Here is a 15,911-nt window from a genome sequence, read left to right as displayed (position 1 = left end):
GAACATTTCTAATATTTTGTAATTGGAACAGAAATTTGGTATCTAGAATTACCACCTTCTGATTTATTTTCCTAAAACCTGACAGTTTTATATAATTTTCAAGGTTATACAAAACTTCCATTGTGCATGTTATACAAGCCCAGTATATGCAAATTCTGGATCAAACATTTGCATAAGTCATCAAATCCAAGACAATAGAATTGAAAAAAAGATTAAAACTATTCATAGAGTTTTAGAAAAATTAATTTTACAAGCTAGAATTTAAACCAATGTGCATAACTGACCAGCAGTGTGACTTAAAAAATAAGGACAGTTTGCAATATTTGTACATCTGGGTAATATTTTAATTAAGAAAAACCTTTGAAACATGCTCAAAGCTGGAGAGTATGGTTAGGTTTTTATGCTTTTTATTTTCAGAAATGTGGACACTCTAAAAGCTTCATAGTAAAATGTACAATGGAAAGAACGACCCTTACCTGATGGATCAAAGTCGGGAAAGTAGTCAGGGCAGTACTGATAGGTCATCACCCCAGCTGGTGTGTCATCCCAGCACATCCATCCATCCCAGGTGCGGTTGCAATACGGACCTGGCCATTTAGAAAGAAGTTAATAGGAAGCCATGTGGACTTACAGTAAAAGAAGATTGCGATCAGGACAATCTTATGTGTGGCTGAACTCTTTAGTCCAGCCATGATGACTCACATTTCAAATTAACAAAAATCATTTATATTGAAAATAAAGGGTCAAATAGCCTTGGCATACCTGTGACCAAATTAACTTATTGGCAAGTAGGGTTCTAGTTCCTACTTTGTAAGTTGAGTTTGTTAAAAAAAGTAGTTCCAAAGATTGGTCAGCAGAGGCACATTTTTCTCTTATCTCCATTAATTTGATTTTAAGTGAGAACATGAATCTGAGGTATATGTTAGATATTAATTAAATGGGTTTTGAGCTATGTTGACCAGGTTTTACTTCCTGAAACTTTATCCTTTCAAGTATCCAACCAGATAACTGGATTTAGATTGGGAGGTCTTGCAGTTCCTGTAAGATATGTTAAGGTTTTCTACCATTATTAACATAAGGAGCAACACTGTAAGAGAGTATTACTTTAAAAAATTCATCACACAGATTAATTCTTCAAAATCTTGAAATACATTTTAAAAATGGGAACATTTTCAAAGAATAGATTTTTCAAAGTTTATCAGCATGTCACATCTTACCAATCCTTTCTTTAAATTCTTTTTTTTTTTTTTTTTTTTAACAATAAGGTCCAGGAATTGAAAAGAAGTAATTGCATTTTCTGCAGGGAATTTGTCCTTGGAAGTTTGGTTCTCACAACTAAATGTTTTATTTGGGAGTCCATGTTAGTTTAGACAATTAGGATAAAATCGAAAGTTGTCAAAAATTGTAGAATCCCCAACAGGATTTAACAGGTGCCTAAACAGTTGGCCATATTTTATTTTGGTCTTTTCATTTGGAAATGGAAATATTAAGGTCACAGCAGCAGCTGCAGCAACAGAAACAAAATAAAGGCATTTACTTTCCCTGCTACTAATGGAATTGACATTTTTATAGGGTCTTCTCCACTTTTTTCTCAAAAAATACCCATGTCATATGTATGGAATCTTTCCACCAAAAAGGTTTCCTTAAAATATTTTCAGGAACTCTTGTCAAAGTGTACATGATACCATCTCTGGATAAAAGGAGTGTTATAATTTATGTATTTTTTTAAAAAGATGATAAAAAGAAAAGAAAAAAAATAGTATATGGCTTTGGAGCATATGGATCCTGCTATCTTTTAACCTTCAAAGACGTTACTTTTGATAGTTATGTCTTAATCCAAGGCAGATGCAATTGTTTAAAACTCCTATTGTAGACACATTTACAGTCAGTTAATGAATCACATACGAAAGCAGTCTTATTACCCTAGAATCACATTTTTTTTCCTACTATAAAAATACTCAATTTGATCATTTTCTGTATTCATTCACATTGGCTCCAAGTGGTTTCTCACTGTTTTAGAAAGGTATTCAAAAGAATGAAGTTCAGGTTTTGAAGGCAGTTCTTGAAAGAGAAAAAAAAAAAGTTTTGAGCAATGTTGAGAGCACAAACATTCAACCTCCCAATTATACACTTATGTTTATGTATGTTTATGTGTGGGTGATATACTTCAGTAAAATAAAATAAAATCCAAAAAAATAAAATAAAGTGAAGGGAACAACACTAACTTGGTCTTTAAAAATATCAGTACCATCAAAGTTCATCAGCTCCTTCCCTCCACCCTCAGCCCCAGTCCCATGGATAGTCCAACCCAACCCTCTCACCCTACTACCCTTCACAGACCAGCACTGCCAAACCCAAATCTTCTTTAAAAAAAATTAATTATTAAAAAAAACAGCACTATGCTTCAATTTCCCCATTAGCTTTAGAAACTTGGTTTTTTTTCCCCTTTAGGCAGAGTCGCATCTAATGCCTTTTCAGGTTCTTAGCAAACACTGGGAATACTCTTGGCTAAGGGAAGACTTAAGAATCTGTCTTCCAATTGACTTGATTTTTTATTTAAAGCAAATGCTAAAATAGGAACTATAAATTAAGACTGACTATTTGAAGGCAAATCAAGTGTAGAGATAGAGTATATTTAGACTCTTTTCCCCTTACCAAGCAGGGAAAAATGGGTTGTCCTGAGGATTTATAAGGGTGTGCAAGATCCTATTGGGTCTTTTCAAATATCTCAGGGGACAGGGAAGAGAATTTAAATGGTTATAGCCATGTTTTGTCCTAACATAACCCCTTTTATTTTCCTCTGGGTCTTTTATAAGTAATTGAATATGCTTATCCCTAAGACTATTTGAACAGACACATATTCCCTGCTAGGGAGGGCCATAAGTAAATAATGTCTACCTAGGAGCTATCTTTTTCTAATTCCTCTGGAAAGGGAGAGGGAATAGCATGAAGTTCCCAACCAATGAGAGTGAAGGGAAGATGGCTGCTGGATGATGCCAAACAACACAGGGTTTTGACAGGTTCCAATTCAGGCAAATGTTTTGCCCTCTGTTTTCCAATTTCCCTCCCTGTCATTTTCCAATTCCCCTCCCTCACTTAGGCCTGTATCTGTCCTTCCTGCCACGAGGTGTATATACCGAGTTACTGCAGCAACTCTGTCATGAGAGCAGGTGTTAGCCAAAGAGCAGTGAGATGAACTTGAGTAAAGAAACTAGGCATGGCTGTTGCATGAAATACCCAAACACACAACAGTATCAAAACTGCTGTGAAAATTGCTGGCATGCTAAATTAAAATTAGTCAACACATTTGCCTGCTGAAGAAGGTAAGTCTTTAATGATATTTGAAACATATTCACATCATTCTTCTCTTTACCTTCTCCTTGGTATGGTGGTAACTGTTCCATTCGGTCATAGCATTTGTACTGTGCATCTATCATCTTCTTGCGTCCTAGAACGTACAGAAATGGCTCGGGCTCTATTGTTGAAGGATAGGTGTGATTTCGAGGGGCAGGAAGAATTGGGGTTGGGTGCTGTATAAAAAAGTAAATTGGTTACTTATAGAGAGAAGGAATGAGTGAGCATGTTCTCAACAAAAATTTGAGAACAATTTGATTATCCTTCTGTAAGCAGCAATTATTCATGGTCTGAATGTAGAATATTTTTGCTTTACATATTACATTAAAAGTTTATTTGCATTTCATCTATAAACTCTGTCTACAAATTTTATATTTGCAGTAGCTTCCATCACAATTGAATATGAATGGCACACACACATACCCACACACCTCTTTATGATCTAAGACTGTTTTAATTTCATTATAATTGTAAAGTTTTTCTTTTTAATATTTATCTTATTATTGAAACATTTTATATATTTTTTATAATTTTATTTTAAAAAATACTTATAATTGTGAAGTTAAGAAACAAACATAGCAAATAATTTGATTCCTCGAAATTACTAATACTACATCAATTTTGCCTTCTTTGGAAATCTTAACAATTATGAATCATGTCATTAGAAATAAACATATTAACACAATAAATAAGCTTTTTATTGTTTTTTTTTAAGGAAAGTTTTATTGTGCACTCTGCAACAAAGTTAGCCCAGCTATTCCATAGAACAAACAAAATGTTTGTTCTTCTGAGATATTCTGCCTCACGTAATTGGTCTTAATGTCTTTAATTTGGTTTCATCAGAAATGACCTATACAGCAGAATCCATTTTCATTGCTGAAAATCAATGTAAATCCTAAATACTTCTCTCAGTCCATTTGCATTTAGTACAGATTGGCATTAGCTTTTACAGTCTTTGTTAATCTCAGTCACCTTCCCAGGTCTCTTCATCCAATTGAGGTATGCGTGTGTGTCTGCAAAAATCACCATAAGTCATAAGATCCTTTATCACTTATGTTCATATAGATTTCAGTTTCTTTTGTGACCGTAACTGCTATTCTTAGGGATGCTTGAATCTGTGGCATTTTATATCCATGTTCTGCTTTGAGATTTTCTTTGAGAAGACCTGTAACTTCAGCCTGCAATGACTTTTGTTCTTCTGCAGTTGATAATACTGTTTGCTGTCTCTATCAAACTTTTTGAAGCATACTCTTATTTGGCCTTATTCCATCTAAATTGTTTCATGAAGGAAGTTTTCACAAATGTGTTGATGGCAGAGGTAATGTGTGCTTGGCTATATCCCCCCCAGGCTCTAAAGAGAACTCATCCTTACTAAGTTACCCTTCTACCCCAGGCTATCCATCAGTGGAGGCTTACTATTTTCTAGTGTGTGTCATTGTGCAGAGTGGGCCTCCTGAACGTAGGAGATAGCATATAACTGAATGACAAACTTTATACCACATAATAAAATAAAAATTCAGATTGGAGAGAGAGAACAGGATATGAATAGTCTGGGATGGCTATGGATACAAGGATGAATTTGAATTGCACCTTGAGTACATGTAGTATCTGAATAGGCAGAAAGGAGAGAGAAGGCTATCTGGATGGAGAAAAGGGAATGCATAAAAGTGTAGAGGTAGGAAATATGTGTGCAAGACACAGTAAGGAAAGCATCCTGCCTGAAGGAAAGCATACTTGAGGACTAGTAAGAAATGGGGTCAAGAGAGTCAGATAATGCAGGACCCTGAAAGTCAAGAAAAAGAGTTTAAACTTTTTTTTTTTTTTGTCACTTGGAACAAGTTAAAACCTCTATAGGCCTAAGTTTCCTCATTTGCAAAATGGGAAGAGTAACAATATTTATCCCAATGGGTATTAGTAGGATAAACAAACAAACAAAAAAATACAAAGTGCCAGTGACATGAAAGGCTCAATACATTTTAGCTAATATTATTAAAATAGGGCAGTAAAAGAGAGATGCTTTGCAGCTTTTTGATCAGAGAAGGTTATGAAAGGAGGGTTTCCGTAAAATTAATCTGATAGGCATTGGGCATTTGCAGGTTAGAAATGGGATACCAGCTAGGAAGTTTAAGTCCTGAACTAGATGATCATGTGATGGGAAAAGAAAACAGCTCTTAACACCTTCTCAAATAATAAACATGTGAAGGCATACATAGATATTAGGACTGGAGAACAGGAATGATTTTTAAAAGCCCATATATTTTAGCTATATAACTGAAAAAAAAGGTAGTGTACTTGTAGCAGTTTGATATGGTTATGAATTCCAACAATAGATACTGGATTATGTTTGTAATCTGGTCTGTACCTGGACAAGATTGAGTTATGATTAGGGCTTTGATTGGGCCATGTCATTAGGGTGTGGTGGGTGGGGACTCACAGATAAAAGGCATGGCAAAGGACAGAGTTGAGGGCTTTTAATGTTGGAGTTTTGATGTTGGAGTTGGATGCTGAAGCTGGAGTTCCAAGGAGAGAGAGAGACAGACAGAGCCGTTTGCCTGATAAGTTTACAGCTGACCTTGTGGAGAGAGACAAAACCTAGAGAGCCTCCTAGTCTACAGCTGATCCTGTGGAGAAAACAGAGGAGCTGAGTGCAGAGGAACACAGGAAGCCTGAACCCTTACAGACATGAAAATAGACTTTGGTGAGGGAAGTAACTTAGGCTTTATGGCCTGGTTTCTGTAAGCTCTTACCCCAAATAAATACCCTTTATAAAAACCAACCAATTTCTGGTATTTTGCATCAGCACCCCTTTGGCTGACTAATACAGTACTGAAAAATGGGAGATGTTGTAAAATGAAAGTCTTACTGAGGAAAGAAAATAAATTCTATTTTGAACTTGTGTTGGAGGTGACAGCAAGCCACCTGCATATGTAGAGAATAGGGCAAATATTTAAAACTTTTATAACATTGCTGTTATAACTCCTCTTGTGAATAAAGTTGATGCTACTCTTAGATATATTTATATTCCTTCTAGTTTTAGTGCCTTTTGTATTTATGACAATTAAGAGAAAATCTGAATTCATAAAAATGACTGAAAATGTAAAAATCTTTGTCAGTGTAGCTGAACACCATTCTGTTGCCACATGATCTCTTTCCCACTGGTTTTCAAATCAATCAATCAGCAATTATTCATTGAGCTTGATGAGCTGGACATTGTGCTCTTGTGCTAGATGCTTGAACAATAGTGCTGAATATAACAGGTATACATCTTGCTCTCATGGAGCTTACAGTCTAGCAAGAAAGATCAATACTCTACATTTTTTCGCAATACCAGATACTGTTAAGTGTAAAGAATCACTAGTCATAAAATGGTCATATACTCTATTAGGAATTAGAAAGTGATTTGTGAGATTTATAAAGTCAATTATTTGGAAGAAATTCTATGTTAAGGCTTTTGTTTGTATTTTCTTAGCATACATTTGTGTGTGTGTGTGTGTAAAAATTTGACAAAATATCATGTAACCATCAAAGCAGGATTATGATGTCCTCATAATAGAGATATTAGTGATTGGTTCATGTTTGGTTCCATTTCAGATTCTTCTTATTGTGGCCCATTATCATTTAATATATTTTATTTTATTTTTAATTGCTGGATCATTTTTTCCATCTTCCAATTGAATTAGAAAATGAAATATGATGCCATATATAAATCATTTATGTTAAATGTCTTAGATACTATGGACTATTTTGCTTAGATTTGGCTGGAACCTTTTCCAAAAATGACATTCAGAATTCTGTTCTTAAATGGGCTAGAGAGCGAATTAAGAAATGTTCTTGCACTGGAAGCCTTGAGCAGATAGTGTGGGTAAGGACATTAAGTGGAAGACTCTTACACTTGCATTTTCAATTACAGCATTATGTGGCTCAAGGCAGTTTTAACATCAGTAATAGTCGAGATACAATCATATAATAGGAGTAGATATAGTTCACGTAGATGACACTTGCATAAATTTAATCATTCATACAGTGTTGAAACAAACTCCAGTGAACATGACTTGGGACTTAGCTCACCAGAGATTGTTTCAACACTGAAGAAATGAGAAATTGGAGCTTCTGTTGTTAGCTTAGCCATAATAATCAGAGTCTGATCTTAGTCTGGTTCATGTTTAAGCATTGAAGATGAAATTTTCCAAGTGGTAGCCGAATGATTCAAGAACACTTGTCCTAAAATAACATAACATACACACTGAAATGACTACTACTTAATAAAGCACACACAAATTTCATAAAACACAGTAAATTTTTGACTGATGATTATATACAAGTAAAAATTGCTAGTGTGGCAGTATTATTTTCAACAATAAGGAGGAAAAATAAAATCGGTAGCATTTAGATAAGCTACCAATCAATAGGGAAGACTAAAAGTATTCTACTTCTAGTAATATTTTTATGCAATGTAGTTTGGAGATTTATATAAATACATGATTCTATGCTGACATGCAGATAGAAATGTAACATTAATGGCATTAGACATTGCTTTATTGAATAAAGATCAGTGTTCAAATTTTCACATATAAGCTGTCTAACATGATTCTTCAAAAGAAAACGTTTTCATTGTTGTCCCATGTAGCAGTTTAGCCACCGTATATGTGATGTCACTTCTAAAGGTTAAATAAATGGCACCACACATACGACCACCAAGCTGCCACCAACAGCTGGAGTTAGCATCTGAAACATCACTTGTTCTTTAGGTCAACAGGTACTTTGAATGTCTCCTATGTTCCAGGCACTGTTGTAGTTCTGGAGATGCATTAGTAAACAATATTGGCGAACAAGGTCCCTGCTCTCATGGAGCTTACATTCTAGAGGATTTATCCACATGAATCATGGAGGCTGGGAGGAAGCAATGTGATATGAATGGCCATGACCTCAGGAATCCCTACCTCAGTGTAAGGCATCCAGCCTGCCTTTGGGTTACATGTAATTTCTAGAAGAAACAACAGCACAGCAACGAAACAGCTACAAGGCTATTCTGTCTGGAACTTTGAGAAATGTCCTGTGTCTGGAATTGTTCAAGCCTGTTGAATGTGTGGACACTTGCTACTTTGCTGAAGGGAAACAATTTTACTGATTGCACAGGCAGAACTGCTCTACCAAAAATATGAATCCAGAACCTGCAAATTGATATAACCAACAGGATTTCCATGTCACTGTCCTGAATGTGGAAAATGTCTATGTGAAAATTATTTATGATTTTCAGTTACTTGTATTTTTCAAATTAAGAAAGTAAAAATATAAAATTTCTAAAGTATCAGTCTTGGTTCTTCCAGGTAAGATCAGTTGCCTGGTTAGGGTCCTAAGTACCTTCCACTTAAGCATCATATAAACAACAAAATTTCTGCATAAATCATAAATTCAGAGCAAATAGGAAACACAGCCACAAAACCAACAATAACGAAAAAAATTGTTTCTAGAAGAGCCCTGTTTTCCTCTGTCTTCATTGCTATTGTTGATTTCATTGTTATCATCATCATCATCACCATCACTAGTACTTTTTGAGTGTTCATTATATGCTAAGCGCTGTTCTAAGTCCCTTATATTACCTCAGAGAGTGGAGAGGACATGAGTAGGTGGTTTTGATTAATGTAGATGAGGCTAATGGAATGTGGTGATCAAATGGACACTTTAAAGATCATTTGGAAATCAATTATATAGGTAGAACTAAATTATACAGGTAGAACTAAACATACTGGTAAGGCTTTTTCACAATAATATAATACCTAAGAAGTGATGTTTTGGAGTAGTTCAGAATATTTAAATTTTTGTTTTTAATTTTACTTTTTCTTGGAGGAGTATAAATGTGGAACACATTGAATGCTTTAGAAGCAAATTGATGCATTGGATTTTGTCTGATGGACATATCCTCCAAACCAAATACATAATCCAAATACAGAGAAGCAAATTTCTGTCACAGCAAAGAGAGCACAAAGCTATGTAAGTGTCCAGGTCAGTTACATTTGTTAGTAACGTGGATGCCCACAAACCATAAAATATTTCTGTCCATGGCTCATGTAAATACACGAAATTTTTTCAATCTGTAAATTGTAAAACAAATCAAGTAAAAGTGTTGAATATAAACGACCTGCTTTAGTTTTTTAAAACACCAAAAATTATCTGTAGTCTATGGAGTAAAGAAGGTAATTATATAATCTTCAAACTCTTCGTTAGTATTTACTAATCACTTTAGTTTTTCCTCTATCAATGTCCAATATAAACATATGCCTTATGAAACAGAATTGTACAGAAATATTTGCATATATCTGATTACACGAGATTTCAAACAATATAAGTTTATGAATAAAATATACCAATATTTCTACCTCCTTAGAATACCACATAAGGCCCTAGGTATTTACAGACAAATTAAATATTCTATTAACTTAAACATTCTTATTTAAATGTTTTTATTACTTCCCAAATGGCATGAAGTTAACTGTATTTCCAAATACTAGATTAATTTTAGCAATTTATACTGTAACTTATCAAAAGAAATATTTAATAGGTTAAAATAATGTGACAATCTTGCATAATAAAATAAACATACTCATTATCCAAACAGGTACAAAAGGGCTGAATTAACAATCATTCCCATAAACCATCTGCTGGATTTATACACTACAAAATAAAAATCCCTTAAAAATAGTACTCATGAACTATTAGTAATATATTTTTTAAAAATGTGTGAGAAGCAGTTTAGGCAGTCTTGTAAGCTACAACTGCACATTAATGAGCAATGGAAATTCTGGTATCCCGGGCAAGATTTGCTTGGGTCAATATAACATTAGCAAAGGTTAAATAATCTTTACTGCCAACTGGAATTCATTGCCAAATGTTATTCTACTGCAGTAGAAAGGGTAAGGATTGAGATAACTCCAGACTAATTAAGGTAAAATTTACTCATCTCCCTTTCATATGGTATTGAAACTCATGTGATGGTGGGTTAACAATGCTGACAGAAATAAATAGACACAGATAGTGTTTCCAAGACAATGATGCTACTATTTGCTACCTCTTTTAGGAAAATAAACTGCGTAAAATTAAATAAACTGGACACAATTTAAAAGGCTAGAGAGGGAAGCAGACTTGACCCAGAGGAATGAACATTTACTTAATGGGTATGGGGTGAAAAACATTATAAAATAGATTGAAGTGATAACTGCCCAATCCCATGAATATATTAAAAAATAAAATGTACATTTTAAATGGGTTAGTTGCATTGTATATGAAATATATCTCAAGGTGGCAGACTTGGCCCAATGGTTAGGGCGTCTGTCTACCACATGGGAGGTCCGCGGTTCAAACCCCGGGCCTCCTTGACCCATGTGGAGCTGGCCCACATGCAGTGCTGATGAGCTCAAGAAGTGCCGTGCTACGTGCTATGCAGGGGTGTACCTGCGTAGGGGAGCCCCACGCGCAAGGAGTGCGCCCCGTGAGGAGAGCCGCCCAGCGTGAAGGAAAGTTCAGCCTGCCCAGGAATGGTGACGCACACACGGAGAGCTGACACAACAAAAGAAACACAGACTCCCCGTGCCGCTGACAACAACAGAAGCGGACAAAGAAGATGCAGCAAATAGACACAGAAAACAGACAACTGGGGTTGGGGGGAAGGGGAGAGAAATAAATAAATAATCTTTAAAAAAAAAGGCTAAAGAAAGAGCTATGGAATGACAGTGGCATGGACATGTGAAAATTCTTAGTTTTTTATTTTATTTTTTCAGTTAGTATTTGATGAGATATATATTTGAAATTAATAATCAGAATAAAAGAGTTCAGATGTTTTAATAGGACAGCAGCCCCAAAACTGTGATTATTCAAATCCACATGTCTAATATTAGTCTTTTCCTCCAAGAACACTATTAGCCTTTGATGTTAATATGATAATATGGAAATGTTTCCAATTCATGTCAATTTTTGTAAAGCAAGCAAAGTTAAAAATTCTGGGTAAGCTAAAACACTAGTTTAAGTTAATGAAATTTCAGGTTGATTTGTTAACAAATATTAAGAACATGATGATTTTGAGGAATTTAGTTCTGGCCTCTGGAGAACATTGTCAATCATTGCAAATTCCAGTTCAATCCTACTCAAACACTCATCCCTATTCTAGCATTCTTGGTTAACATAGCTTTGAATCATTTTTTTCTACTTACATTTAGAAAGATGAACAGGAAGAAGCACCGGCTTGTAATTGTTAACTTCATTTTGGTTTTTGAAGATGGTCTTCTGTTTTGGCCCTGTAAAAAATTAAATTATCAAACAGTTAAATTAATATATCTTTAATATCAACTATAACCCCTCTCTTTTCTTTTCTTTCTTTTAGACTTAAAGTGATGAAAGAGAAAAATGAAATATACTTTAGAGGACTCTGGATCATATACTATTTGAGCATCTTATCTATGCATGAAAGTCTCTAGGGGGCTGCAACAAAATCATGAGTTACTCATCACAGAAAGATGCGACTCAGAGAGCAAATATCATCAGCAAACACAAGGTCTGACCCTCTCTGTCACTTTTAATATAAACTTTCCCAGGTACCATTACCACGGGACATAAAAACAATATATTACTCAGGCCAGAGACTGAGTCAGAATTCTTGGGTTGGAATTATACTTAATGGCTTTGTGATTATGGGCAAATTGTTTATTACTTCTGAGCTTCAGTTTCTACACCCTAAGATGGAGATGAAAAGAGTATGGCAGTGGTTTATCAATCCCCTTTTCCTCTCTTTCTGGAAACACTGCCTCCTTAGCAATTATGTGAGGCCACGTGACTGTCTGATAGAATTACAGCAGAATTTATGTATACCAGCTTCAGGCCTGATCCTTAAAAACCTCCTATTCTCCATTCTCTGCCTTCTGGATATCAGGGTCCAGGACAACCTTGGAACACACACATTGAAGACAACAGACATATCCATCAGTCTGGATCCCTGAATGAGTATACAGAAGAGAACTCCACCTCCAAATGGACTCTATTGGAGGGAAAAATAAAGTTCTTTTGCATTAAACTATAGAAATTTGTGTATTTTCTGTGCTATAGTGGCTAACACAAATAATTGACATTTATAAAGGGCTTCATTTCATTGTTTTATGAAAGAATCTTATATTTGACATATTTTCAACCAGGATGTAGGTTTTTATCTTGTGTGCTGCCAGAATCATATTGTTCATCATTGGTTCAGGGGTGCGGTGAGGATGGGAAATAGTCTACAAAAGCAAAGCCTGTAGCACAGAAGATAAACTTGTCCACCTTAGGTCTCGTCCTATCTGTGTGTCTTTGTGGTCTTGCCTGTTGCATGGCTATCTTTGTATTTTTTACTTTCACATACAGTTATACATGGTTACTTTGAATTAATGGTCCATTGATCTAGATCTACTTTGCTCACCAGAATACGTTGAGGTATAGGGCAGATACTGCCTTTGGCTTGTATTTTGTGTTCTCTTGAAATAGGAATTCTCAGCTCTAGTGATAATGTACTGTAGTTCCAAGACCTAGAATACTTTTTTTTAATGAAGTATGGGAGCTGGAGATTGAACCCCGTATGTAGAAAGCTGGCGTTTAACCACTTGAGCTACACTTGCTCCCTGACCTAGAATACATTTTGACAACGAACCCACTAGCTACATGTTTCAACTCCAATAACAGAAACATTTTTCAGACAAATGCTCTTGTCAGAGCCCCTTACATAAACCAGATCAACATGATGCCTAAACCTTATTTTGGGGCTTGATTTAGAATATGGAAATGAAGAAACTGTGGTCAGGAAGGGCAACAGAATCTGCGTTGCTCTGAATCTTCTAAGGGGCACTGGAAGTTAACCTCCTCTTCAGAAAATTGCATTCTTTGGCTGCAGGGGTGTGTTGATCAGTGGGGACCATTCCTCCTACGAAATAATAGAGTCTAAATTACTAATCCAGTGATAATGATGATTGAGTAAAATAATTTTCATTTACTGAGAACAAATTTCCTTGAAAAGTAAAATTATATTTTTAAATTTTTTGTGGAAATATTATGAAAGGTCAGTGTCTGAAAATAATATGTCTATTCTTATAGATCAGCATTTCCCAAAGTGTGTTCCATAGAATAGCAGTAATCCCATGAGAAGCTGCATAAAATGAAGTTTCCATGGCCAAATAAATTTGGAAAATTAGGCATTTCCTATACTCCATTTAGAGATGCACCAGAGACACTAGCACTTTAAAGACTAATTTTCCTTTACTAAAGATGCTAGTTTGTCTTTGTTTACTTCATCATTCTCCCATCTACTTGACCATGAAACATTATTTTGTGTGTGTGGATAAAAATGATTAACCTATCCATATAACACACTTTGGAAAATGCTTTTTAGCTTACCCATTCTAGTCAATTAAGCTTCCAAGTCATGAGAAAGAGCTGCCCTTTTACTTAAACATTTTCTTTCTTCTCCATGTGGCAAGGATGAAATTTGTGAGGTCTTCAATGTTCTCCAGTTTTGGTACCGTCTAAAGCTATAAAAGGTGTCTGAGAGGCAATTGCTCCTTTGGAGCATTATTTGTGAAGGACCTCTCCACTAACAACCTGGCAAGGAGAGCAAATGGGTTTGGGTAAAGAACAGGAAATGAGAAGAAGTAGGCATTGCTATCCTAAAGCAGTTGTGGGCTTTTGTCACCCAAGGCCTAGAATCTGTTTAAAATTTGAAACTTTGAAGGTAACACTATTTAATTTTATATTTCTGAAGACAGAGTTGAAGAGAGCAGGTAAGTAAATTTTGTGAAAGCACAGGGTATGCTGGTTTGTTGCCTTAGCAATGCCTCTGTTTGGGAAAATCCTTGATTATATAACCTATTAGAAAATCATTCTCCATTACTATAGGAACCAACTTGCCAGGGCATAATGTGGTCATAAGCCCAATTTATGTTGCCAAATGAAGCAAAACAGAATACCTTCCTGCTCCTCAGTATGATACCCATTTAAATCCAGGCTCCAAGACCAGCTGTTAAAAACCTTGGCACTCTTTGTATTCTAGACAAATATGGCATTGAGGAGTTGTCTTTGGCACACAATGTGGCACACAGTGTAAAAAGAGGAATCCAGATGAGAGGTGAAACTGAATTTCCAGCTATTAAGGAAGGTTCTAAAGTACTCTCTTTTCTTCTCCAATATGCTAGACTAACCCTGGAAGGAACAATATAAAATATTTGACAAGTTTTGAAAAGTTGCTGGGCTCATTTCTTTAAATGTGTCAGCATTTCTAGTCTGAAACCTATTTCCTTGAGTACCTATGCCTTTAGTCATACATGCTACTGGGAAATTAAGGTAATATACAAAATGTAAAATTACGCAATGGTTTATACTAGTGTGATGAAAGTTTTAAAAAATGGGGTTTTCTTTGACTCTGGATACAACAGCTCATTTAAGTGAATAGTTAATGCAAGGTTCAACACAGAGCTTTGCACAAGTGTTCAATAAACAGGTATTGAGTGAAACTGATACAGAGTCTAAACGGTTGGCTAGGCAACATTAATAAACAAGGAGATCTTGGAGAAATGGCTCTGAATCTTGTGCAGCTCAAAAATGTTCACTTACTCAAATGGATATTATTAAGGGATAATTAAATTAAATTTGGCCAATTAAAACTATTTTGAGGAATCAGCTTTTCGACCTTGTGGATATTTTCTAGTACTGACTTTCCCAAAGCAGCAATTATTGGCAGAGGTGAAATAAAAACCTTTATTTTCAAATCAGTTTAATTAAAAATATATTGTGCACATATGACATGTATTTCAGTGCTATTGCAAGGTAAAGCTGAACTTCAATATGTGAGAGGCCGTGAGGAAAAATAGTGTAGTCTAAACAGTAAGCATGAACAAAGATGACTCGGGAATCACTGAGCATATTGAAGAAACTCTGAGTGGGTGGGTGTGGATCAGGTGAGGAAAAGTAGCTAGGGACTGAGCTGGAAAGACAGCTTTGAGGAGTTCTGATTGGACATGATGCATGATGGAGAAGAGGGCAAAGAATCAAGGATGAATCCAAAACCTTTATTTTGAAAGAAGCGTGATAACTAATTAAACTACTCAACATTAGATAAGGAAGAAGAATATATTAATACCTTTCATTTACTATTATATGAGGATCACATCATGTCAAGTATTTTAATTTGATTATATCACGGAATCCTTGAAATTGGTGCCAATAGAAATATAAGACACAAATGTGATATCCTAAATTTTCTAAAGAGCACATGAAAAATTTAACTGAACAGGTGATATTAATTTTAACAATATATTTTATTTAAATCAGTATACTCAAAATAGCATTTCAACATGCAGTCAATCTAAGAAATTATCATTAAAATTTTTACATTTTGTTTTTCAGACTGTCTTCAAAATTCTATGTGTACTTTACACTTTTAGCAGGTCTCAGTTTGGACTAGCCACATATCACATGCTCAATAGACACATCTGACTTGTGGCTATCTTACTGGATATCACAAATAACCCTACATTTCCATTTTAGAGGAA

The 15,911-nt window shown here is 35.2% G+C and overlaps 1 protein-coding gene across 2 annotated transcripts in view; it reads right to left on the bottom strand.

Moving 5' to 3' along the window:
* Nucleotides 1-15,911, bottom strand: part of CALCR (calcitonin receptor) — a 169,323-nt gene that overhangs the window by 59,451 nt on the left and 93,961 nt on the right. For both annotated transcript variants that reach the window (XM_004475695.2, XM_058296970.1), the window contains exons 3-5: nucleotides 11,559-11,642; nucleotides 3,374-3,530; nucleotides 477-587 (exon numbers count right to left, since the gene is read on the bottom strand). In XM_004475695.2, the coding sequence (XP_004475752.1) occupies nucleotides 477-587; nucleotides 3,374-3,530; nucleotides 11,559-11,609 (319 nt within the window). In that variant the 5' untranslated portion in view covers nucleotides 11,610-11,642. The remainder of the gene's footprint in view (nucleotides 1-476; nucleotides 588-3,373; nucleotides 3,531-11,558; nucleotides 11,643-15,911) is intronic.

Source organism: Dasypus novemcinctus, chromosome 5, assembly GCF_030445035.2.
Source record: "Dasypus novemcinctus isolate mDasNov1 chromosome 5, mDasNov1.1.hap2, whole genome shotgun sequence".
Lineage (NCBI taxonomy): Eukaryota > Metazoa > Chordata > Mammalia > Cingulata > Dasypodidae > Dasypus > Dasypus novemcinctus.
The sequence above is the reverse complement of the archived record's forward strand: the minus strand, read 5'-3'. Positions and strand labels throughout refer to the sequence as shown.